This window comes from Mustela nivalis (genome assembly GCF_964662115.1).
Source record: "Mustela nivalis genome assembly, chromosome: 7".
Lineage (NCBI taxonomy): Eukaryota > Metazoa > Chordata > Mammalia > Carnivora > Mustelidae > Mustela > Mustela nivalis.
In genome coordinates this window covers 88,735,238-88,759,554 of record NC_139026.1, presented here as the reverse complement: position 1 = coordinate 88,759,554, position 24,317 = coordinate 88,735,238, and the positions used below count along the sequence as shown (strand labels likewise).

The 24,317-nt window shown below is 40.6% G+C and overlaps 1 protein-coding gene across 2 annotated transcripts in view; it reads right to left on the bottom strand.

The window, feature by feature from the left end:
- LOC309869733 (HIG1 domain family member 1C) overlaps positions 1-13,293 on the bottom strand; it is a 39,777-nt gene extending 26,484 nt beyond the window's left edge. Inside the window, exons 1-2 of one of the 2 annotated variants that reach the window (XM_082741322.1) lie at positions 12,485-13,282; positions 5,369-6,976 (exon numbers count right to left, since the gene is read on the bottom strand). In XM_082741322.1, coding sequence (XP_082597448.1) covers positions 6,740-6,976; positions 12,485-12,982 — 735 coding nt within the window. In that variant the 5' untranslated portion in view covers positions 12,983-13,282 and the 3' untranslated portion in view covers positions 5,369-6,739. Of the gene's footprint in view, positions 1-5,368; positions 6,977-12,484 lie in introns of those variants that run through there. The other variant, XM_082741326.1, reaches the window with a different exon arrangement.
- Positions 13,294-24,317: the final 11,024 nt, after the last annotated feature.

Genomic DNA, 24,317 nt, shown 5'->3' with positions numbered 1-24,317 from the left:
ATGTTCCTCTCACAAATGCTTACGGAGGCCAGGCTCTGACCCAAGTAAGGCACCATGTGAAGAAACTCCAGCACACATGACCATCAATTTGATAGTTTATAAAGCACCTCTTGTATTTATGCCCTTCATCCTCACAAGAATGCCGGGAGCTGGGGCACCTGGGTGGCTCAGGTGGTTAAGTGGCTGCCTTGGGCTCAGGTAATGATCCTGGAGTCCTGGGATTGAGTCCCACATCAGGCTCCCTGCTCAGCGGGAAGTCTGCTTCTCCCGCTGACCTCTCTCCTCTCATGCTCTCTCTCTTTCATTGTCTCTCTCTACCTCTCAAATAAATAAATTAAATATTTTTAAAAAAAAGAATGCCGGGAGCTGTAGGGGGTGGTCTCATCTTATACTAACTGAACAAAATATTGGTAAGATGCAGTGATGAGATCTGGATTCAAATGTTGACCCCAAACCCCGCGAAGCTGGGAGAAGTATTGAGATATCTGTTGACAGGTGCTCCTAAACATTGCTGAGCAACCTCAGTTCAACTTCACACTGAGGAACTTCCTTTATGATGTTGAGCTATAGGAGTGGCTAAAATGTTTGGAAATTATGGGTTTGAAGATGGGTGGTGAGGGCATGGAGACCCGTTTGAAGCATTTTCTAGCATGAGAGATTGTGACTTGGCTCAGATATTCGTGCTTTCCTAGGGAACCACTTGTTTGTGCCCCAGGAAAGTTATGAGCTTCCGTTTTTCCATCCTAGGTTGGTGGTGGGGGGGTGAAGGAAGGCAAAGAAGGCTGAGTTCATTGCAAAAGGCATGTTTTCCCACTACCATATCCAGATGTAGTATCTTCCCCTTACCTTAGAGCTACTTCTCTGCCCTATCCCTGAATCATGCAATACCTAGCAAGTTCTCATGGAAATGGTTTGTCATTCCATCCGTCCACACTCGGTCTGTATGTATAGTCAGCTGGGGCTTAGTTCTCAGACCAAGATGGCAGCTGTGAAAACGCAGTAGAAGGGACCATCTGAGAGGTATGTAGAAGAGGCAGGGCTTGATAATGAATTAATTGGTAAATACTTTGGTAGCACCTGCTATCTAGTAAGCACTGTGTCTGGCATGTAGAAGAAAGGAAGAAGAGACTAGTGGTATGAAATAACAGCCATGGGTATTACTGAATGCTAAGAGACTTCTCTAGGAGGAAGCTACTTGAAATAGCCAGTAAATGCTTTCTAGAAGGGCATCTCTTTATCTGGTTCTTGGGAAATAATTATAGGTTTTGAAGAAATTAGAAAGTGTTGTTTATTTAAGGAAAGACACAGCGAATTTTGTTTTTTGGGGTTTTTTGATTAACATATAATGTATTATTTGCCGCAGGGGTACAGGTCTATTAATCATCAGGCTTACACACTTCACAGCACTCACCATAGCACATACCCTCTGGAATGTCCATAACCCAACCACCCTCTCCCTACCCCCCTCACCCCAGCAACCCTCAGTTTGTTTTGCGAGATTAAGAGTCTCTTATGGTTTGTGTATCCCTCCCGATCCCATCTTGTTTCATTTTTTCCTTTCCTACCCCCCCAAACCCCCCACCCTGCCTCTCAAATTCCTCATAACAGGGAGATCATATGATAATTGTCTTTCTCTGATTGACTTATTTTACTCAGCATAATACCCTCTAGTTCCATCAACATCGTTGCAAATGGCAGGATTTCATTTCTTTTGATGGCTGCATAGTATTCCACTGTGTATATATGTATATATACACACACATACATATCTTCTTTATCCACTCATCTCTTGATGGGCATCTAGGTTCTTTCCATAGTTTGGCTGTTGTGGACATTGCTACTATAAACTTGAATTTTGTTTTTGATGTGTTCAATTCTCAATATCAAAGGAATGGCAAAAGTCTGAGGTTTAAGAATCTTTTTCAAATAGGTGATGGCTCACAACCTAGGATTATAAGGCATGCTCAAGGGATTGAAACAGACTGACCCAAGTAAGGCACCATGTGAAGAAACTCCACTGTCGTTGGTCTTTCATTTCCCTTGAGTCTTGTGGGACCATTCACAATAAATGGCCCCCCTATAGGGACCTGGGTTCCAGAAGACCTCAAGAAGCACTGCAACATCATGCGGAGGCCTGAGCTTTGGAATCAGGTAAACTATGTAGGTATGTATACTGGTATGACCATTCCCCATGTGGCTTTGGGCAAGTGATAGAACACCCACTGGTCTCATTTGTCAGTTGTAGGTAATTTCCCTGCCTTGTAGACTTATGAGTACTACATGAAAATAATTGTGGTAGGGGTGCTGGGTGGCTCAGTTAAGCATCTGCCTTCGGCTCAGGTCATGATCTCAGGGTCCTGGGATTGAGCTCTGCATCAGACTCCCTGCTCAGCAGGAAGTCTGTTTGTCCCTCTCCCTCTGCCCCTTACCCCTGCTCATGCTCTCTCCCCCTCAAATAAAATCTTAAAAAAAAAAATCGTGTAAAAAGTTGGTGCCTGGGGGCACCTGGGTGGCTCAGTGGGTTAAAGCCTCTGCCTTCAGCTCAGGTCATGATCCCAGGGTCCTGGGATCGAGCTCCACATTGGGCTCTCTGCTCAGTGGGGAGCCTGCTTCCTCCTCTCTCTCTCCCTCTCTGCCTGCTTGTGATCTTTGTCAAATAAATAAATAAAATCTTAAAAAAAAAAAAAAAAGTTGGTGCCTGGCATAAAGAATGCACATAATACATGGACAGTTATATTGTTAGCTATTAGAGTCATGGAATAAAAGGATCATTCCAAGGAAAAGGTTGACATCAGTGTCAGACACATTTTAAAGACTGAGAAGGACACAGTCTGAATTAAGGCTGTTGGATGTGAGAGGTTTTTATTTTTAGAATGGTAAATTCTGAATGGCAATTTCCCTTGGTTCTATGTAATTCTTTACAGGTTTCCAAATACTTTCTTTTAGGAACAAAATAATACCTTTCTTGGTCAGCCAATTGCTCTGTTTTTGTTTGTTTGTTTGTTTGTTTGTTTTATGTTTGTCGACTAGAAATTGAGAACATTGGTCACTCTGCATTCATTTCCTGTGCCCTCAATGAACATGACCTCTGTTCTTGATTCCAGTGGTTCCATGGTTCTGATTATTCTTTAAAGTAGCTTGAATACTTTTGGTTTTAGGTACTGAAGTCATTTAAATGATGCTTACTAAACAGTTTTGTTTTGTGTGTTTTTTTTGCTTTTGTTGACATTGGGCAGCTGTGATTCATTCCACTCTCAAGTGCCTTAACAGATTAACAAGAATTTCAGTTGTGTTAAGTTCTGTGTTTTCTAAAGCAACACTGAAGGGAAAGTCTTCTCTTAAGGTTCAAGAGTCCAAAAGGAACTATTATGCAATGTGCACTTCACTTGCTATTCAAGTCTGAAGTATATAGGAATTCAGAAGAAACCATTACAATATTAGAAGACTTAGGACCATAATGTTTTATAATATAAATAAAAGCAATTTCAATGGTGTTTTGTTTTGTTAAGTTGAAGTCAATTATCGTGCTCATGGATCCCGGGGCTTAACTAGATAAGGAAGAAGCTAATGGAAAAAGTAGTTCTCCTTCCCAATTCTCCCCACCAGCTATGCCGCCTGGCCCTGCCAGTTCCTCAAACAGATTGTGTTTCCTCCTTTTATTTGTCTACGGCACAAGCTGTTCTCTTATGCCCCAGTATTAATATCCTCTGGAATTCAGGTTGGATATTACTTCCTCAAGAAAGCCTGTGGTCCTCCTCCCTGGCTGGGTCAGATTCTAACTCTCTTGAATGTGAAGGCTTGAATGTGAATGTGCTTCACTTCGTTAATTCCTCACAATAACCCTGTAGGAAGATAGTACCCTCATTGACAGGTGAGGAAGGTGACACAAGAGATATAACTTGTCCGAGGTCACATAACCAACAAAGGACACAGCCAGGACTTGACGTTGGTCACTTTGGTGCCAAAGCCAGTGTCGTTGGTTTTTCATTTCCCTTGTTGTATAGCCTCTTGAGAAGCCAGCATTCTCAATGTGGTGCTTTGTGACCTACCACAGGACAGAAGGCAGAGGGTCTGACCTAAATGCGATGTGCTTCTAGGGGCCGCCTGTGGTGTGCCTGCTCCGAGCATGCATTCCTGCTGTTCCCAGTCACTGGCCCTGTTTTCATTTCGAGGATATACAGCTCTCCTTGTCTCAGCTCATGTGGTCTGGGTGTGCTCAGCCCCAGGAATGAGGCGCTGTGACCTGCACTTGAGCCATGCGGCATAATCCATCGGGTCTAAACATTAGAATGGGTTCACACATGGCTTGTGCTCCGTATTGTCAACTCGAGACAACTGAGACCCAATCCATAACTTTGGTTGGAGTTTTTGCAAGAATAGACTTGATCTTTCCTACTGGTTGCGGACTCTGAAAGCATGAAGATTGGCACCTACTTCTACTAGGGCAGACAGGAGGGCAGCTGTGACATCAGGGAGTTTCAGCTGAGCCTTGCTCAAGATGTGCCTGAGGCTTTCTGACCCTGTCTTTTCACTAACTTGAGTATTTAAAGCCCTTTTTCTACTTAAGCCTTTTTTGGTTGAGAGCTGTGCCACTTGCCATCAGAGAAATCCTAACCAGCACGTTGGACATGTTTTACGTTTTTCTGTTTCCATTTTGCAGGGGCTTAGGTCACTTCCATGGGGTGTTGGAATGGCCATAAACGTGTGTCGTCTTGGCCTGGGGAGGAAAGCAGTGCATAGGTAACACGGCCCCAATCATGTCGAAACAGGTTTTATAGTTCTGGGAACTGGGGCTTCTAACACCTACTCAGTAACTTGTGGCATATGAGAAACTCCTTTTTTTTTTATTTCTCCATGTCTTAGTTTTGTACAGAATGTGAGGATAATATTTTCCATGCCACTTAGACAAGAAGGAATTGGTAAGAATGTGTCTAGTACTTTGGTATTATCTTCCTACATGCTGGTAACATATCAGCATGTCAATGCATGGTTTTTACAATTTCTCAGTCGCTAGAGTAACCTAACCAATAGTGAGGTGGCTGATTAAGGAGGGTCCTCCTTTGGGGAGACTGTAGAGGGAGGAGATTGCTGTTGTAGAGCTCAGGAGGCCTTAGACGAAGGTCCCAACCTCACCTTAACAGTAACTGCCTTCACATTCGAGAGAGCTAGAATAGTTAAGTGTCCTTTCTTTCTTCTCTATGGATTTTATAAGTGAGGGTCTTTGGGCTTGAACCTTCCAAAACTCACTCTGATCCTTCCCAAATTGCTTTCTCTAAAATCCACTAGCTACCTGATAGTAGAAAGAAAAATCTATATGTTCAAATAGCTTAATTTTCCCCTCCAAGAGACATTAAAAAAGTGAAGCCAAGCCAGCAAAGACACAAACCATTTATTTCCATCTCTAAAATCAATGTGAATTTATTGATTGATTTCATATTTAAAATAGTCCCTTTGTAAAGTCATTATACTTTATAGAAAATGTACTAACTTTATTAAAATACACACAGTTGCTGAAAATGCTATTCTTTTTTTTTTTTAAAGATTTTATCTATTTATTTAATAGAGAAAGACACAGTGAGAGAGGGAACACAAGCAGGCAGAGAGGCAGGCAGAGAGAGAGAGGAGGAAGCAGGCTTCCTGCTAAGCAGAGAGCCCAATGTGGGGCTCGAACCCAGGACCCTGGGATCATGACCTGAGCCAAAGGCAGAGGCTTTAACCCACTGAGCCACCCAGGCGCCCCTCAACACTTGTTTTCAAAGCACTTATGATTTTCAGAGGTTTCCACGATGGCAAGGAACAAAGAAATCATCTCGGGACAGGATTGGAAATTTGGTCAGAATAATCCCCCAAATATGTATCTATTTCTCTACAGACTCCCAGGCTGCCTAGGTTTTAGGGGGTCTTACAAAGCGTACCTAATTAAACAAGGTTTTCCTAACTACAGTTGGCCTACAATTTAAGACAGGAGACAGCAAACTATATGCTACATAATAAGGAAAATGTACTCAAGAATCTTAAGTGCCTCGGCTATTTTTCTGGATACACTAATATGTCAAGTACAATCTTTAAGTACTGAAGATTGCATTATATGGTAATAAAAAAAAAATGAAGACTGGAATGCAGGAAAATAAACGTCAGTGGACTGCGGGAGTAAAAACAACACTGGGCAGAGCTAGGTGTGGCTTCCTAGTCCATTAATTCTGAACACCAGCCCTGCTGATACTAAGAACAACAAACAGATTCAGATTTCTCTTTCAGAAAGACCTGGGCTGTTGAGATTTGGATTTTCAACTAATCAGTATTCCCTGGTTCAGTCTGTGAAGTTTCAAGATCTTGTCACTTCTCCCTTTTCAAATCCTCTTTTGAGTAATTTCACTGCCTCTTAGCACCAAGCTCTCAAAGAGAGGGGTGAAATGAAAATCTGCCAGGTAGCCATATAAACCAGAAGGATTTTGAAGTTATCCCATAAACTAAAGTTTGGGGATAATAGTAAACTTCAATTATGAAAGCCCAGCGTTTCCTTTTAAGGGAGAACCCTGTTTTGCTTTGGCTTGGTTTTGATTCCCTGGGAGACAAAAGAAAATGGCTGAAGAAGTTATAACATAAATTCTTAAGGATGAAATGCAACTTTACCTTAAAAACAAGAAAAAAAAAAGTTTTCTTTCTTCCAATTAGTAGTTGAAGTGTCAGAGTGTAGCCTGAAGCTATGAGCTGTTCAGCCCTCTACTCCCCACTTAGGCTACTTGATGGCATAGCCACAGATGTGGGGGCGCACCAGCTCCCAGGACAGCGGCGCCCAGAAGTGCTGCAGCTTGAGCTCGGAGAAGCCCGCCCGCTCCAGCGCCTTCCAGCTCTCTCTAGTCAGGTGGCACCCGTCAAACAGCAGGTACCAGGAAGGATGCAGGATCTGTTGCCAAAAGTAAATCCAGGTTGAGCTCTCAGCAGCTACATGCTCCAGGAAATAGAAAGCCCCGCCCTGAGAAAGGAAAAAAACAAACAAAAAAGCCCCACAGATTTTAGTTTTGGAAGAACAGGTTTATAAGATGATGGAATCTTCAATTTCGGTGGCCCTAAAGGCTAACTCTATGAGAAGGCATGGATAAATGAGCACTTACTAAGACACCGTTTTGGCCAATAGTCTCACCTTCGGTCTAGTTTTATCCAGAGCTGCCAATCTAATGGAATTAACATGTATTTTCTGTTCATAGAAGTGATGCATAATGACAACTAAACCTGGTAGCAGTTCCTATATGCAAGGTATGTGGGAACTGCTGCAGGTTTAGCTATCATGATGCAAGAATGCCTATCACACATCAACTTGCTTGATCTTATGATAAACTTATTTGGTAAGTATTATCAGTCCTATTTTTCAGATGAGGAAAGTGAGCCACAAAGAAAATGAGCAACTTGCCCAAAGTCACACAGCTTGTAAATGTCAGATCAGGTTTGGTTTGACCCTGGACATTCCAGCTCATAGAGGCTAGTAATACTGACTTGACCATGGGACACCTGGGTGGCTCAGTGGGTTAAGCCTCTGCCTTTGGCTCAGGTCATGGTCTCAGGGTCCTGGGATTGAGCCCAGGGTTGACTGGGCTCTGCTCAGCAAGGAGCCTGCTCCCATCTCTCTCTGCTTGCCTCTCTGCTTACTTGTGATCTCTGTCTCTCTCTCTCTCTGTCAAATAAATAAATAAATAGATAGATAGATAAAATCTTTAAAAATACTACCTTGACCATATGCTGACCTTAGGAAATGAAGAAGTTTAAATAGAAAAACAAGCACTGGGGTGCATGGGTGGCTCAGTGGTTTGAGCTGCTGCCTTCGGCTCGGGTCATGATCTCAGGATCCTGGGATCGAGCCCCGCATCGGGCTCTCTGCTCCGCAGGAAGCCTGCTTCCCCCTCTCTCTCTCTCTCTCTCTGCCTCTGCCTGCCTCTCTGCCTACTTGTGATCTCTGTCTGTCAAATAAATAAATAAAATCTTTAAAAAAAAAAAAAAAGAAAAAGAAAAACAAGCACTGTTCTATCATCTCAATATAGCTACTGTTAAAACTTTGTGTGCACACCGTATGAATATGTATCTTTTCCCTAAAACTAGGACTATAATGTACCTTCTGTTTTGTAACCTGCTTTATTTGTGTTTTCAAATATTATTCTAAAATGTGATTTAAAAGCTCTTTAGGGATGCCTGGGTGGCTCAGTTGGTTAGGCAGCTGCCTTCGGCTCAGGTCATGATCCCAGTGTCCTGGGATCGAGTCCCACATCGGGCTCCTTGCTTGGCAGGGAGCCTGCTTCTCCCTCTGCCTGCCTCTCTGTCTGCCTATGCTCGCTCGCTCTCTCTCCCTCTATCCCTGACAAATAAATAAATAAATAAATTAAAAAATAATAATAAAAAAAATAAAAGCTCTTTACACAGTATTTCATAGCACTGCAGGTACCATCTCTTACTTATTCTCATTGAAGTTATTTCCAACTTTTCATTATTGTAAATACTATTACAGTGACTATCCTTATCCATACATCTCTGTGCCCATCTCTAATTATTTCCAAATAAATAACTTGCAAAAAAGGGGAACTGCTGAGTCAAAAATCTGTTACTTCTTAAAGATTTTACTTATTTACTTATTTTAAGATTTTTATTTATTTGAGAGAGGGACCACAAGAAGGGGGAAGGTCAGAGGGAGAAGCAGACTCCCCACTGAGCAAGGAGCCCAACTGTGATGGGCAAGACTGGATTCCAGGACCCCAGGATCATGACCCCAGATGCTTAACCGACTAGGCCACCTAGGCACCCAAGTCTGTGCCTTCTTAAAGCTATTGGTGCAGGTTGTCAAACTGCCCTTTGGAAGAGGCATTGCAAGTTTACATTCATACCAGCAATGGGTGTGATTGCCAGTTTCCAACAAACTCCCATCTATACTTTTTCCTCTGTATCCTGCCAATTTGATGGGTGAAATGGTATTTCATTTTCAATAATATGCATATCTTTAATTTCTTAATATATATAACATTTTTTTGCTAAACCTTATTGGTGATTTGGACTTCTCTTCTGCTTGATCTGTTGATGTCTTTTTTCAGTTTTCTAATAGGGTGTTGAGTTTTCTTACTCCTCCCATCCAAGTACTAACCAGGCCCGACCCTGCTTAGCTTCCGAGATCAGATGAGATCGGGCGCGTTCAGGGTGGTATGGCCGTAGACGAGTTTTCTTACTCCTTAGGTAATTTAGTATAAGACCATATATGTTCCCCCCAGTTTCTTGCCTTTTTTATTTTTAAGGAATCTCTACACCCAACGTGGGGCTTAAACTCACAACCTCGAGTCCCACCTGGGTGGCTCAGTCTGTTAAGAACCTGCCTTCGGCTCAGGTCAGGATCCCAGGGTTCTGAGATCGAGCTGCATGTTGGGCTTCCTGCTCAACGGGTTGTCTGCTTTTCCCTCTGCCCCTCCTTCACTTGTGCTCACTCTCTTTCCCAAATAAGTAAATAAAATCTTAAAAAAAAAAAAAAAAAGAAAGTCACATGCTCTATCAACTGAGCCAGCCAGGCACCCAAGTTGTTTGCCTTTAAAGTACAAAAATTTTTAATGTCTCTTAAAAAAAAATTTTTTTTTTTTTTTACTTCATCTGAACATTTTTCTTGGGTTCTGCTTTGCAAACCTGTGGGAGAGTCTGAATCCACACCCAGCACTGCCTGAGACTAAACAAGCATGTCTTATACTTTTATACCATTGTCACGAGGATGTAAATTCTATGATGAATTAAAATACTGAAGCATCTAAAAGCATTACTGAAGCCATGGTACCACTGTGTCATTAGGGATTTTATTCAGGGATTTTTATTTATTATAAATGTGGGTGCAGTGTAGACACAGTTCTACATTATCAGAAGGACTTTGGAAGTCTTCTCCCCTTCTACCTCTGTGGGGAGCAAATCCCCTCCAAAACCCGTGGTGACAGTCACACTCTGGCTACTCTAGTCTTGCCTATCCCAGACAGGCAGCTGAGAGGGGGCAGATAAGACCTGGGTTGAGGGGGACACCTGGGTGGCTCAGTTGGTTAAGCGCCTGCCTTGGGCTCAGGTCATGATCCCAGGGTCCTGGGACTGAGTCCCACATCTGGCTCCTTGCTCAGTGGGGAGCCTGCTTCTCCCTCTGCCTGCTGCTCCCCCTGCTTGTGCTCACACTTTCTCTTTCTAACAATAAAATAAATCTTAAAAACCTGTGCTCAGAATGGAAAACCTGGAATTTCCTGAGTGGTTTAAAAAAATTTTTTTTTTCCGTAGACGAGAACAGGTAGACAAGAGCAGGAGGCGGCCCAGGTCTAGGGAGGCTGATGTCACCCTTGGGGTAACACAGGTTAAGCTAGAGATGGCATGTCACCCGTACAGGTGATGGTTGAATACAGTGATGAATACAAAGGTGCGGGGTCAGAAGAAAGATCTGGGCTAGATGTTCACATTTGGAAACCATCTGTGTATGCATGGTACTGGCAAACTTAGAGATGGGCAGAGGAAGAACAGCCAGTAAAAGTGGTGGAAGTGTTGAAGTCGGAGAGATAAAAAGGCCCTAATGACAAGCGCTATATGGTGCAAAAGGGAGAATATTTGCGTTAAAGAAAGTCAGACCTACTAGCTGTGTAACTTTGGGCAAGTTTCACACCATGAAGACAGTATCTGTTATAAAGGACTGTTGAGAGGGTTAAAGGACAGTGTAATACAGCTCCTGGTCAAATGCAGCAGAGAGCCAGGGCTTCACAGGAGCTAGGGAGGACCATCATGAATGCGATCTCATTGAGAGTGCTAGAAAATACAGGGAATCGTTACTTTGTAGGAGTAATGCTGTAGGCAAAACACTTACCAGCCTTACCCATTTACTGCCCAGCCTTAGGATTCAAGAACCCAGCACTTGAATATAAGAATCAGAACATTTCAGGGCACCCGGGTGGCTCAGTTGGTTAAGTGCCGGACTCTTGATTTCCGCTCAGGTCATGATCTCAGGTTCGTGGGATCCCAGCCCCATGCCCAGCTCTGTGCTCAGTGTGGAGTCTGCTTGAGATTCTCTCTCTCCCTCGGCCCCTCCCTCATGTGCTGTCTCTCTGAAATAGATGGATAACTCTTTGACTAAAGTGTTTTAAAAAAAAGTTTCATGTCTATCATTCCCACTACCATATACATGTATGTGTGTGTGTGTGTGTGTGTTAGCTCTCACACAGTGGGCTTATACACTACGTAATAGTCTATGCTTTGATTGCTTTTTTTCATGTAACATTATCTCTTGGGGATTTTTTCATATTAACATAGATAGCTCTTCTTTTATGCTATGTGACCATTTACTTGAACAGCCTCCTACTGATGGACATTTAGGATAATTCCAGTTTATGCTATTACAAATACTCCACAGAATGTCTTTGCAAATAGGCAAGTGTTTGCATATTTGTGCAGTATAGCTATAGGATAAATTATTACTGGATACAAGACTGTGTTCACTTTAAGTTTTGAATATTATCAAATTACCCTCCAAAGAGGGCAGTGCCTCTAGTATGGGGTGTACTGCTTCCCAAACAAACCCCAATACCATATTGACCTTAAAAGCCTCTGACATTATAATAGGTAAAAAAGGTATCTTGTGTTGTATTGTGTTGTATTTCTTTGTTTGGAAGGCTGAGCATTTTTGTCATATAATTGGCTTGCTTTTTCTTTTCTTTTCTTTTTTTAAAGAGGGCAGGATGAAGTGAGAGAGGGGCTGAGAGAGAGGGAGAGAGAGAATCCCCAGGCAGATTCCACACCCAGCTCCAGCCCGAGGTGGGGGCTGGATCCCACTTCCCTGAGATTAGGACCCCAGCAGAAAATCAGAGTCCCAGTGAGCCACCCAGGCACCCCTGTAATTGGTTATCTGTATTTACATTTCTGTTCCCATTTGCCTATTTTTCTCTTGTGTTTTTCTTCTTTTTAAAAAATCCTATCGGGCGCCTGGGTGGCTCAGTGGGTTAAGCCGCTGCCTTCGGCTCAGGTCATGATCTCAGGGTCCTGGGATCGAGTCCCGCATCGGGCTCTCTGCTCGGCAGGGAGCCTGCTTCCTCCTCTCTCTCTCTCTGCCTGCCTCTCTGCCTACTTGTGATTTCTCTCTGTCAAATAAATAGATAAAAAAAAAAAAAAATCTTTAAAAAAAAAAAATAAAAAATCCTATCGATCTCTTGATTTGTAATGTCTTTTAAAATGAAGGAAGTTAATCTTTTTGTCTGTCATCCCTGGCAAATACTTCTATGTTTTGGTACTTTTTTTTATTCTCTGTAGTTTTTTAAAATTGATGTATTCAGAATCAGTCTTTCCCTTTATAGCTTCCTTCTGACTCTAAGGTTTTTAAAAATGCAACAGTGCCTTCTCTAGTGGTTTTACTTTTTATGTTTGAATGTTTGAGCCACCTGAAATTGACAAAACTGCCCTTGGTGATGTGGTTACCACTAACTAGTCCCCCTCACAACCCCCCACTCACCGGCCTCAGCACTCGGCGCACCTCCTGGAGGAGGCGCTCCTGGCTCTCCACGGAGCACAGGACCAGGGTGCAGACCACCACGTCCACAGAGCCATCAGCCACCTGCGGCATGTGCTCCCCTGCGGCCACCACGAAGCGCTCCAACTGCAGGTGTCGGTTCTCCGCAACGCTCTTGATCAAGAACTTCTCAAAGTTGGGGTTAGGGTCAACACAAGTCACCCGGCATCCAGGCGGGTAGAACTTGAAGTTGGCCCCAGTGCCGCAGCCTACCTCCAGCAGGGACAGCTTCCCAGAAGGGCCCACAAAGTCCTGCAGGTTGCTGAAGAGCTCCCGCTTCTTGCTTGCCATCTGCTCGTTGTAGATCACGGTGAACCTCTGCATGAAGTGGGGGAACCATTTTTTGCATATCCAGTTCCACAAGCCCAGGAAGTTCAGCAGGAACATGGGAGATGCCAGGATGCAGACAAGTAGCCTGAGGATAACGATGGTAAGCGCCATCACTCCAAAGAGAAAGACCAGTTAGCCCTGGACCCTTTCTGGCCACACTCCAAGGACAATCAGCCACAGAGGAAAAGAACCGGTTGGGAGAGAGAGACGCAGCTGAAGTCACATCATGGGCGAGGGGCCCATTTCACCTAATTTATAGGCGTTTGGCAAAAGATTCAGCTTAGTTTTCACGAAGCCAAGGGAGAGGGTTCCCAGCTTCCCTTAGAAGGAAAGTTGATTATAGTCCCTTAACTCCAAAGCAGTTCTCCTTCTCTGCGAACTACTGCGAGTTTCCTGCGGGAGTTTTCTCTGCACTTACGCCCGCCCTCTGGGGTCCTCCAATGACATCTGCAAAGAAAACAATCTGTGGGTGGAGCCTGGTGAAACGGAACCGGAAGGCTGCTGGCAACTGTCCCCGTCTTGCTTACCCTTTGGCCCCTCTCCTTCTGTATTTTAAAACAGGAGGTGATTAGACGCGCTTGCCTGGCCACAGTCAATAAGAATTTACCCCTTTTGCATTCTGGGCTGAGGCTCTCAGACATTCCTAACTCAACGGGGTTATTTTTAAGTCACTGTTTCAGCTCCCCTCTGGTTCAAAGGGCGAGTTTGAACTTCAGACTGTGTGGGACTGCTGCATTACTCAACTAATTTAGATAAAAATCGTCTCCAGAATATTCATCCTTGGGAACCTAAAAACCGAAAGCACACAGAAAGTAGTTTGAAGCAGTCATCTGTTTTTAATAATAAATTAAAAAAAAAAAAAAAAAAGTGAGCCCTGGCTTTAGAGTAGGTCTGGGAAGGCAGAAATTTTAAAAAATAACAGTAACATTTACTTTTTTCTTTTACTTTTTGAAACATTTTATTTCTTTAAAGAGAGAGCGAGCATGAGCAGGGGGCGGGGGAGGGGCAGAGAGGGAGAAGATATCTAGCTGGTTCTCGGGACTGGGGAGCCCTGGGCTGGACTGATAGCATGACCTAAGCTGAAATGAAGAATTGGAGGCTTATCCACTGACACACACCACTGCCACCCACCCACCCACCCCACCACACCACAGGCCACCCCTGTGGCTCTGGTAACATTTACTTTTTTAAACTGGGTGATGGATACAGGAATGTTCTGTTGTTTCACTATTGTTATATCCTTTTTTTTTTTTTTTTTAAAGATTTTATTTATTTATTTGACAGAGAGAGATCACAAGTAGGCAGAGAGGCAGGAGAGAGAGAGGAGGAAGCAGGCTCCCCGCTGAGCAGAGAGCCCGATGTGGGACTCGATCCCAGGACCCCGAGATCATGACCTGAGCCGAAGGCAGCGGCTTAACCCACTGAGCCACCCAGGCGCCCACTATTGTTATATCCTATACATATGTTATATCTTTTACATTTTTAGCAGCTTTTTTGAGGTGGAATTGACATGCAATAAACCATATATGTAAAGTGTACAGCCTGATACATTTTGACATATGTACATACCTGTAATGCCATCACTTCATCAAGATAATGAACACATCCATCACCCCCAGAAGTTTCCCCTTGCTCCTTTGTTTTCCCTTCCTCCAGCCTGCCCCATCCCAAGGCAAGCTCTGATCTGTTTCCTGTTACTAGAGATTGATAGGCACTTCCTAGAATTATAAGCAAATGGAATCAGGCATTACTTGCTTTTTTTTTTTGTCTGACTTCTTCCACTCAGGGTAATTATCTTGAAGGTCAGCAACACTGTTGCAAGAATCCACTGATTTTATTAAGTAGTGTTTTTCCATTCACTTGTTGATGGACATTTGGGTTGTTTGTGGCTATCACACATTGAGCTAACGTGAACATCAGCGTACAGGTCTTTGTGTGGACGTAGGCTCTCATTTCTCTTGGATAAATTCTTATGAATAGAATGGATGGGTTACATGGTAGGCAAATATTTAATTTTTGAAGAAACTGCCAAACCGTTTTCCAAAGTAAGTATGCCATTTTATATTCCCACTGCAGGTGTATGAGAGATTTCGCTGTCCCACATCCTCACCAATATTTGGTATGGTAGTCTTTTTAAACTTCAGCCATTTAAAAAGATACATAGTGGTCTCTCATTATACCTTTAATTTGCATTTCTCTGATGATTAATAATGTTGAGCTTCTTTCAATGGGCTTATTTGCCATTTGTGTGTATTAATTGGTAAGGTGTCCAACTGTTTTGCCCATTTTTAAATTGGGTGAAGAGCAAGAATTCTTTGTATATTCTCAGTATAAGTCATTTATCAAATGTGTGATTTTTTTTCCCTAGTCTGTGGCTTGTCTTTTTAATTCTTTTAGCAGTGTCCCTATCTTGTCGCCTCTCTTCTGCTCCCCCTGCCTCTGGCAATGACCAATCTGTTCATCTATGAATTTGTTGTTGTTTTTTCTTTTGTGGGTTTTTTTCTTTTTCTTTTTTTTTTTTTTTTCTCACACATGTAAGTGAAATCATATGGTATGTGTCTTTCTCTGACTTATTTCACTTAGAATAATGCCATCAAGGGGTGCCGAGGTGGCTCGGTGCATCCGTTGAGTGTCCATCTGACTCTTGGTTTCAGCTCAGGTCATGATATGGAGGTCATGGGATCAAGCCCCAACTCAGGCTCTCCACTCAGCAGGGTGTCTGCTTGGGGTTCTCTCTCTCCCTCTCCACCTGCCCCTCTCCCTCTCTCTCTATCTTTCTCGCTAAAATAAATAAATAATCTTAAAAATTGATTAGTCTTTAAAAAAAAAAAAAAGAAGAATGCTCTCAAGGTCTATCTGTGTTGTCATTTTCTTAGTGTGTCTTTTGATAAAGTCAGTTTGTCCATGATTTTTTTCCCCTAAAAGCCCTTGCCTATTCTATAGTTGTAAAGAGTTAATCTTATATTTTTTCTCTACATGTTTTATAGTTTTAGCTTTTATATTTAGGCTAGGCCTATGATTCTATTAAAGTTTTTTTTTCTTTTTTAATATATGGGATATGAGATAAAGGACAAGTTTAATTTTTTCTAGTTTTGTTGAGATATAATTGACAGAAAGCACTTTATAAGTTTAAAGTATATTGCATAAATGCTAATATATTTTCCAAATGGAAATGTAGTTACTCCAACATAATTTGTCGAAAGGACTATGCTTTCTTCAATTGAATTATCTTGGCAACTTTGTTGAAAATCAATTGCTCATATACGTGTGGGTCTGTTTTTGGGAATTCTGTTCTGCTTTATTGTCTTTATTCCACCCATATGCCAGGACCACACTCTTTTGATTACTGTGGCTTTACCGAAAATTTTGAAATCAGGTAGTTTAAGTTCTCTGACTTTGTTCTTTCTCAAAATGGCTTTGACTATTCTGAGTAGTTTGCATTTAAAATAAAATTTAGACATTTTAAAATTATATAAATACACATACTGTATATATTTTTAATTACAAATTTAATTTCTTTAGTAAATATAGGAACTTAAGATTTTCTTGTTCTTCTTGTGTTTGTTTTTGTAATGTGTCTTTCAGAAGTTTGCCACCTAACAAGTCTAAGTTGCTGAGTATATTCGTATAGAGTTCACAATATTCTCTTCTAATCCTTTTAATGTCTGTAGGATCTATAGAAATGCTTTCTTTTCCATACTGATACTGATAGTATGTGTCTTTTTTTGTCAATTTAACTAGAGGTTTTTGTTTTTTCAAATTTTTATTTAAATTCTAGTTAGTTAACATACAGTGTAATATTGGTTTCAGAAGTAGAGTTTAGTGATTTGTCACTCCCAGATATTACCTAGTGCTCATAATAACAAGTGCCCTCCTTAATCCCCATCACCCATTTAGCACATCCCCTGCCCACCTCCCTCCAGCAACCCTCAGTTTGTTCCTTATAGTTAAGAGTCTCATATGATTTGTCTCCCTCTTTTTTTTTCTTCCCCTCTGTTCTTCTGTTTCCTAAATTCCATATATGAGTGAAATCATATGGTATTTGTCTTTCTCTGACTGACTTATTTTGATTAGCATAATACACTCTAGGTCCATCCACGTTGTTGAGAATGGCAAGATTTCATTCTTTTCAGCAGCTAAATAATATTCCATTGTATATATAGACCACTTCTTTATCCATTCATCGGTTGATGGACATTTGGGCTTCTTCTATAATTTGGCTGTTGTTGATGATGCTTCTATAAACATAATGGTGTATGTACCCCTTCAAATCAATATTTTTGGGTAAATACCTACTAGTGCAATTACTGGGTTGCCGATCAGTTCCATTTCTAACTTTTTGAGGAACCTCTATTCCAGAGTGGCTGCACCAGTTTTCATTCCCCCCCCAACAGTGTAAGAGGGTTCCCCTTTCTCTGCATCCTCACCAACATCTATTGTTGTCCAGTGTTGTTAAGTTTAGCCATTCTGACTGGTGTGAGATGGTATCTCATTGTGGTTTTGACTTGTATCTCCCTGATGCCGAGTGATGTGGAGCATTTTTCATGTGTCTGTTGGCCATCTGGATGTCTTCTTTGGAAAAGTGTCTCTTCATATCTCCTATTTCTTATTTGGATTATTTGTTTTCTTTTGGGTGTTGAGTTCGGTAAGTTCTTTATAGATTTTGAATACCAACCCATTATCAGGTATGGCACTTGCCAATATCTTCTCTCATTCCATAGGATGGCTTTTAGTTTTGTTGACTGTTTCCTTTTCTGTGCAGAAGATTTTGATCTTGATGAAGTCCCAATAGATCATTTTTGCCTTTGTTTCCCTTGCCTCTGGAAACTTACCTAGTAGGAAGTTGCTGTGCCTAAGTCAAAGAAGTTGCTGGCCTGTGTTCTCCTCTAGGACTTTGATGGTTTCCTGTCTCACATTTAGGTCTGTCAACCATTTTGGATTTATTTTTGTGCATGGTGTAAGGAAGTGGTCCAGTTTCATTCTTCCTCATATTGCTTTCCAATTTTCCCAACACTTGTTTGTTGAAGAGACTATCTTTTTTCCATTGGATATTCTTTCCTGCTTTGTCAAAGAGTTTTGCTTTGGTTTTTTGGGTGTTTGTTTGTTTGTTTTGAGTGAGAGGAGGAGAGAGAGAGAGTAAAAGTTCTGGGGTGGGGGTGTGGAGGGAGGGGCAGAGGGAGAGGGAGAACAAGTCTTAAGCAGACTCTATACCGAGTACAGAGCCCGATGTGGGGCTCAGTCTCATGACCCTGAGATCATGACCTGAACCCAAATCCATAGTCAGACACATAACCTACTGAGCCACCCAAGTGCCCTGGTTTCTTTGTTTTTAAATGAAGGACAGTTGACATACATAATACAGTATTATATTACTTTCAGGCATACAGCGTAGTCATTCAGTATTTATATGCATTACAAAATGTTCACCACCATAAGTGTTGTTACCTCCTATCACCATTCAAAGTTATTACAATAATGGAGACGCCTGGCTAGCTCAGTTGGTAGAGCATGTGATTCTTGATCTTGGGAGTCCTGAGTTTAAGCCCTACATTGGGTGTAGAGATTGTTAAAGAAAAAATAATGTAAACTTGGACTAACTTAAGAATTTTTATTTGTACTGCTTAATTCATTTATCAGTATTTCACATATGACCACCTTCCTTTTATGTTTGTAGATTCTGAATAATAAAAGAGGGGCTACAAATATTACTGAAAAAAAAAAAAGAAAGAAAAAGAAACCAAGCCCCTGCCCTCTCAGAGCCCAGCAGTTCAGAATGGTTCCTCATTAAGTAATGAGCAAAAGAAGCAAGGTGCAAGGGGTACCTGGGTGGCTCAGTCATTAAGCGTCTGCCTTTGCCTCAGGTCATGATCCCAGAGTCCTGGGATTGAGCCCCATGTCAGGCTTCCTGCTTAGTGAGAAGCCTGCTTCTCCCTCTCCTACTCCCCCTGCTTGTGTTCCCTCTCTTGCTGTATCTTTCTCTGTTAAATAAATAAACAAAATATTTTTTTTTAAAAAAAGCAAGGTGTGAATGGAGAGGTAGAAAGGTCTTTGCTGGTATAGAAGTGTTGATATTTGCTTGTGTGAATGGAGAGGTAGAAAGGTCTTTGCTGGTATAGAAGTGTTGATATTTGCTTGTGTGAATGGAGAGGTAGGAAGGTCTTTGCTGGTATAGAAGTGTTGATATTTGCTATTTGACTTTCTGATTGTGAAAATGAGGGATGTCCCATCAAGGAAACAAAGTTATTACAACATTATTTACTATATTCCATATGCTTTACTTTATATCCTCATTTATTTGATTGCAGTTAAGTCTGTACCTCTTAATAGCCTTCACCTATTTTGCCCATTCCCCCATGTCCCTCCCTTCTGGCAACTGCCAGTTTGTTCTTCGTATTTATGAGTCTCTGTTTTGCTTGTTCATTTGTTTTTGTAAGACTCTACACATAAGTGAAATCATACAGTATTTGTCTGACGTATTTCACTTAGTATACCTTCTAGGTCCATCCATGTTGTTGCAAATGGCAAGATTACACCCCTTTTTTTTTTTTTAAAGATTTTATTTATTTATTTGACAGACGGAGATCACAAGTAGGCAGAGAAGCAGGCAGAGAGAGGAGGAAGCAGGCTCCCTGCTGAGCAGAGAGCTCGATGTGGGGCTAGATCCCAGGACCCTGGGATCATGACCTGAGCCGAAGGCAGAGGCTTTAACCCACTGAGCCACCCAGGCGCCCCAAGATTACACCCTTTTATGGCGGAGTAATATTCCATACTACAACTTTCTTATCCATTCATCTGATGATGTGTGTGATTCTGTATCTTGGCTATTCATATAGTGCTGCAAGGAACATAGGGGTGCATATATCTTTTTAAAGTAGTGTTTTCATTTTCTTTGGGTAAATACCCAGTAGTGGAATTGCTGGATTATATGGAAAGTGCTGAAGTTTTAATTTTTTGAGGAATCTCCATGGTGTTTTCCATGGTGACACCAATTTACATTCCCACCATTAGTGCATAAGGGTTTGATACTAGCCATTCTGACAGGTATGAGGTTTGGTATATCTCATTGTGGTTTGGATTTTTATTTCCCTGATGCTGAGTGATGTTGAGCATTTTTTCATGTGTCTGTTGTCCATCTGGATGTCTTCCTTGACATATCTATTGTCATTCAGATATAGATATTCAGATATATGTCATTCACATATAGATATAGACATATCTATATGTCTATTCAGGTCATCTGCCTATTTTTTTTGTTTTTGTTTTTTAAGATTTTATTTATTTGAGAGTCTGGGGGAGGAGTAGAGAGAGGGGGAGAGAATCTAAGGCAGACTCTGGGCTGAGCACGGAGCCTGACGTGGGGTTTGATCCCACGACCGTGAGATCATGATGTGATCCAAAATCAAGAGTTGGATGCTTAATCAACTGAGCCACTCAGGCACCGCTGTCTTAAAAACCCCTGACCCTTTTTAAGTCACATCGTGCTTTCTGGGTGTTGCATGAGTTCTTTGTATATTTTGATATTTACCTCTTACTGAATATATACTTTACAAATACCTTCTCCAGTTCAGTAGGTTGCTTTTTCATTTTGTTGAAGGTTTCCTTTACTTTGCAGAATCTTTTTAGTTTGATGTAGTCCTAATTGTTTATTTTTGGTTTTGTTGCCCTTGCCTGAAGAGGCAGATCAAAAAAAAAAAAAGAAGTTGCTAAAATCAACGTCCAGGGATGCCTGGGTGGCTCAGTTGGTTAGGTATCTGCCTTCAGCTCAGTCCCAGGATCCTGGGATTGAGTCCCTCATCAGGCTCCTTGCTTAGTGGGGAGCCTCCTTCTCCCTCTGCCTGCCATTCCCCCTGCTTGTGCTCTCTCTCTTTCTGGCAAATAAATAAAATATTAAAAAAAAATAAAACCAGTGTCCACGAAATTACTGCCTGTGTTTTCTTTTAGGATTTTTACGGTTTCAGGTCTTGCATTTGTGTCTTTAATTGACTTTTGAGCTTGTTTTTCTCTGTGGTATAAGAAAGTCATCCAGTATCATTCTTTTGTCTTTTTTTTTTTCTTGCATATATGCTACCTTTGCACGTGTTTTCCTAACACCGTTTACTGAAGAGACTGTCTTTTGCCCCATGGTATGTTCTTGCCTCTTTTTAAATGACCATATAACCACGGGTTTATTTCTGGGATTTCTATTCTATACTATTGATTTATGTGTTGATTTTGACTACTATAGCTTTGTAGTACAGTTTGAAGTCTGGGAGTGTGATACCTTCATCTTTGTTCTTCTTTCTCAAGATTGATTTGGCTATTCAGGGTGTTTTTTTGGTTCCATGCAGATTTTAGGATTATTTGTTCTAGTTCTGTGAAAAATGCTCTTGGTATTTTGACAGGGATTGCACTGGATGTGTAGATTGCTTTGGATAATAGAGACATTTTAACAATATTAATTAGTGCACGCTAATCCACAGCATGGTATATCTTCCAATTTATTTGTATTGTCTTCAATTTCTTTCATCATTGTTTTAAAATTTTCAGAGCACAGGTCTTTCACCTCCTTAGTGAAGTGTATTCCTAGGTATTTTATTGTTTGGGGTGCACGTCTGTGATGGTTTTCATAATTTCCCTTTCCACTACTTCATTTTAAGTGTAGAGCAATGCAGCAAAGTCTACATATTAATTTTATATTTTGCAGCTTTATTAAGTTCAATTAGTTCTAGTAGTTTTTTGGTGGAGACTTCAGGTTTTTCTTATATGATGTCATGTCACCTGCAAATAGTGATAGATTTACTTCTTCCTTACCAATTTGAATGCCTTTTATTTCTTTTTCTTGTCTGGGACAAGTATCCAACTTGTGCCAGTAACATATTGAATAAAAGTGGCAAGAGTAGACATCTTTGTCTTGTTCCCAATATAAGAGAAAAAAACTCAGTTTTTCAGTATTGAGTATGATGTTAGCTCTCGGTTTGTCACATCTGGCCTTTATTATGTTCCCTCTAAATCCACTTTGTTGAGCGTTTTTGTTTGTTTGTTTGTTTGTTTGTTTTTGTTTTTTGGTGTTTTTTTTAAACATGAATGGATATTGTATTTTGTAAAATACTCTGGCATTTGTTAAGATGATAATATGGTTTTTATCATTTCTTTTGTTAATGTGATATATCATGCTGATTGATTTGCAAACACTGAACATCCTTACAACTCTGGAATAAATTCTACTTGATTGTGGTAAATGACTCTTTTTAATATATTGTTGAATTCAGTTTGCTGATATTTTGTGAGGGTTTTTGCATCCACAGTCTGTTTTGAAGTCTGTTTTGTCTGTTATAAGTATTTCTACCCTGGCCTTTTTTTTTCCTTCTGTCTGCATGGTGTATGTTTTTCCAGCCTTTCAATTTCAGTCTGCATGTGCCTTTTTGTCTGAAATGAGTCTCTTGTGGGTTCCATATAGGTGCGTCTTTTCTTTTTTTAATCCAACAGTCACGCTATGTCATTTTATTGGAGAATTTAGTCCATTTTAGTAATTTAAGTCCATTTGAAGTAATTTAGTCCATTTAAAGTAATTATTGATAAGTACGTATTTTGTTACTGTGTGTCAGATATACTAAAAAAATTTTTTAAATAAAATAAATAAATAAAAATAAAATAAAATAAAAATAAAAATAAAATTGCAGTCTGTACTCTAATAGTCTCTTTTGGTGGTGGGAAATGTTATATAACTGAATTCCAGTTGCCTTAAGTGATCCAAGCTGGACAAAAGATAAGAAAGTACTTGTAGTAATTCCTGCCTAATTAGAAATACATACCTAAAGAGTAATTAAGATATTCTTTTTGAAGTGAAAAACAAGAGCTTGCTGCCAATGTATTTTAGAAGAGTTCCTTAATCTTAACATTCAGGGCTATCAAGTGAATCTGAATGGTACTCAGGTGGTATAAATAGGAAAAGACTAACACATTATGCTGATTGCTATGCAAGCATTACTAAGTAATTCCTTATAAGACTTTGTTAATGGATAACCTGGGTCTCTTTTAAGAAAGAACAGTCAGTATCACAGCGGTGTTGCTTATAAGCCTGTAAAAATCACAGTCTTCGACCTCCTGAGCATTAAACCAGTAGTGATCCCTAAGAGAATTTTTTTTTTTTTTGGAGGGAGAGAGAGTACATGAACTTAGCTGTGTGTGTGCACATGCCCGTGAGCACAAATAGGGAGGGGAGAGACCAAGGGAGAGGGAAAGAAAGACTCTCAAGCAGCCTCCACATTGAGCATGGAGCCCAATGCGGAGGAACTCAGTCTCACGACCCTGAGATTATGACCTGAGCCGAAATCAAGAGTTGGATGCTTAACCCACTGAGCTATCCAGGTACCCCTGCCAAGAGAATTAATAGAGGGAAAACTCAGGTTTACTTTCAGTTAAACCTTCAAATTGGGCTAAAGCAAAACAAAAATACAACAACAAAAAGTGCTTGATTTTAGCTAGTTGAATATAACCAGTGGACCCACCCAGATGGCTCTTAGCTAGTTATATATAAAAACAAGGATAAGGGGCACCTGGGTGACTCAGTGGGTTAAGCCTGTGCCTTTGGCTCAGGTCATGATCTTAGGGTCCTGGGATGGAACCCCGCATTGGGCTCTCTGCTCAGCAGGGAGCCTGCTTCCCCCTCACTCTCTGCCTGCCTTTCTGCATACTTGTGATCTCTCTGTCAAATAAATTAATTTTTAAAAAAGGATGAGAAAATAATTTCTCTTTTACTACATGGGTTCCCAAAGTTCAAAGGAGAAGTGAATTTATTAATAGTAGATACTAATTCAATCAACTTGTTCTTTTGTTTTAATAATTTAATGTATAGGTTAGTCATCATAAAATTTAGCCCAGGCTGGATTCCCTCTTTTACCCAGCAGCATTTTAGCCACCTTCCCTCACAGTTCAGAGAGCCCAAGGAATACAAAATTCAAGCACAGGATTCAAGAAAATAGGTTTAGAAAGTAGGTAAAAGCTCTAAGAAAGTCACATTATAAATTTTTTAAAAAGAAGTGAATTATTCGGGAGGGTATGTGCTTTGGTGAGTGCTGTGAAGTGTGTAAACCTGGCAATTCACAGACCTGTACCCCTGGGGATAAAAATATATGTTTATAAAAAATTAAAAATTAAAAAAAAAAGAAGTAAATTATATGGGGTTGTCTAAATCATCATTCTTTTTTGGCCTAAGGAGGGAAGTATTAATATTTTAAAAATTGTTTCAATTAGAATTTTAAAAATAGACAAATACTTTCTCCAAGTATACCTTAGAACCAGAACCAAGATGATAATTAAAAAATATATATCAAATAAATGGCTTTAAATAAAATCTAACTTAAAAGGAAATGGTTTTAATTTAACAAAAGAACAGCTTTCGTTTTAATTATAAACTCTTTATTATTTGACATTTATATACATAAGGTATCTATTTAATAACTGAAAA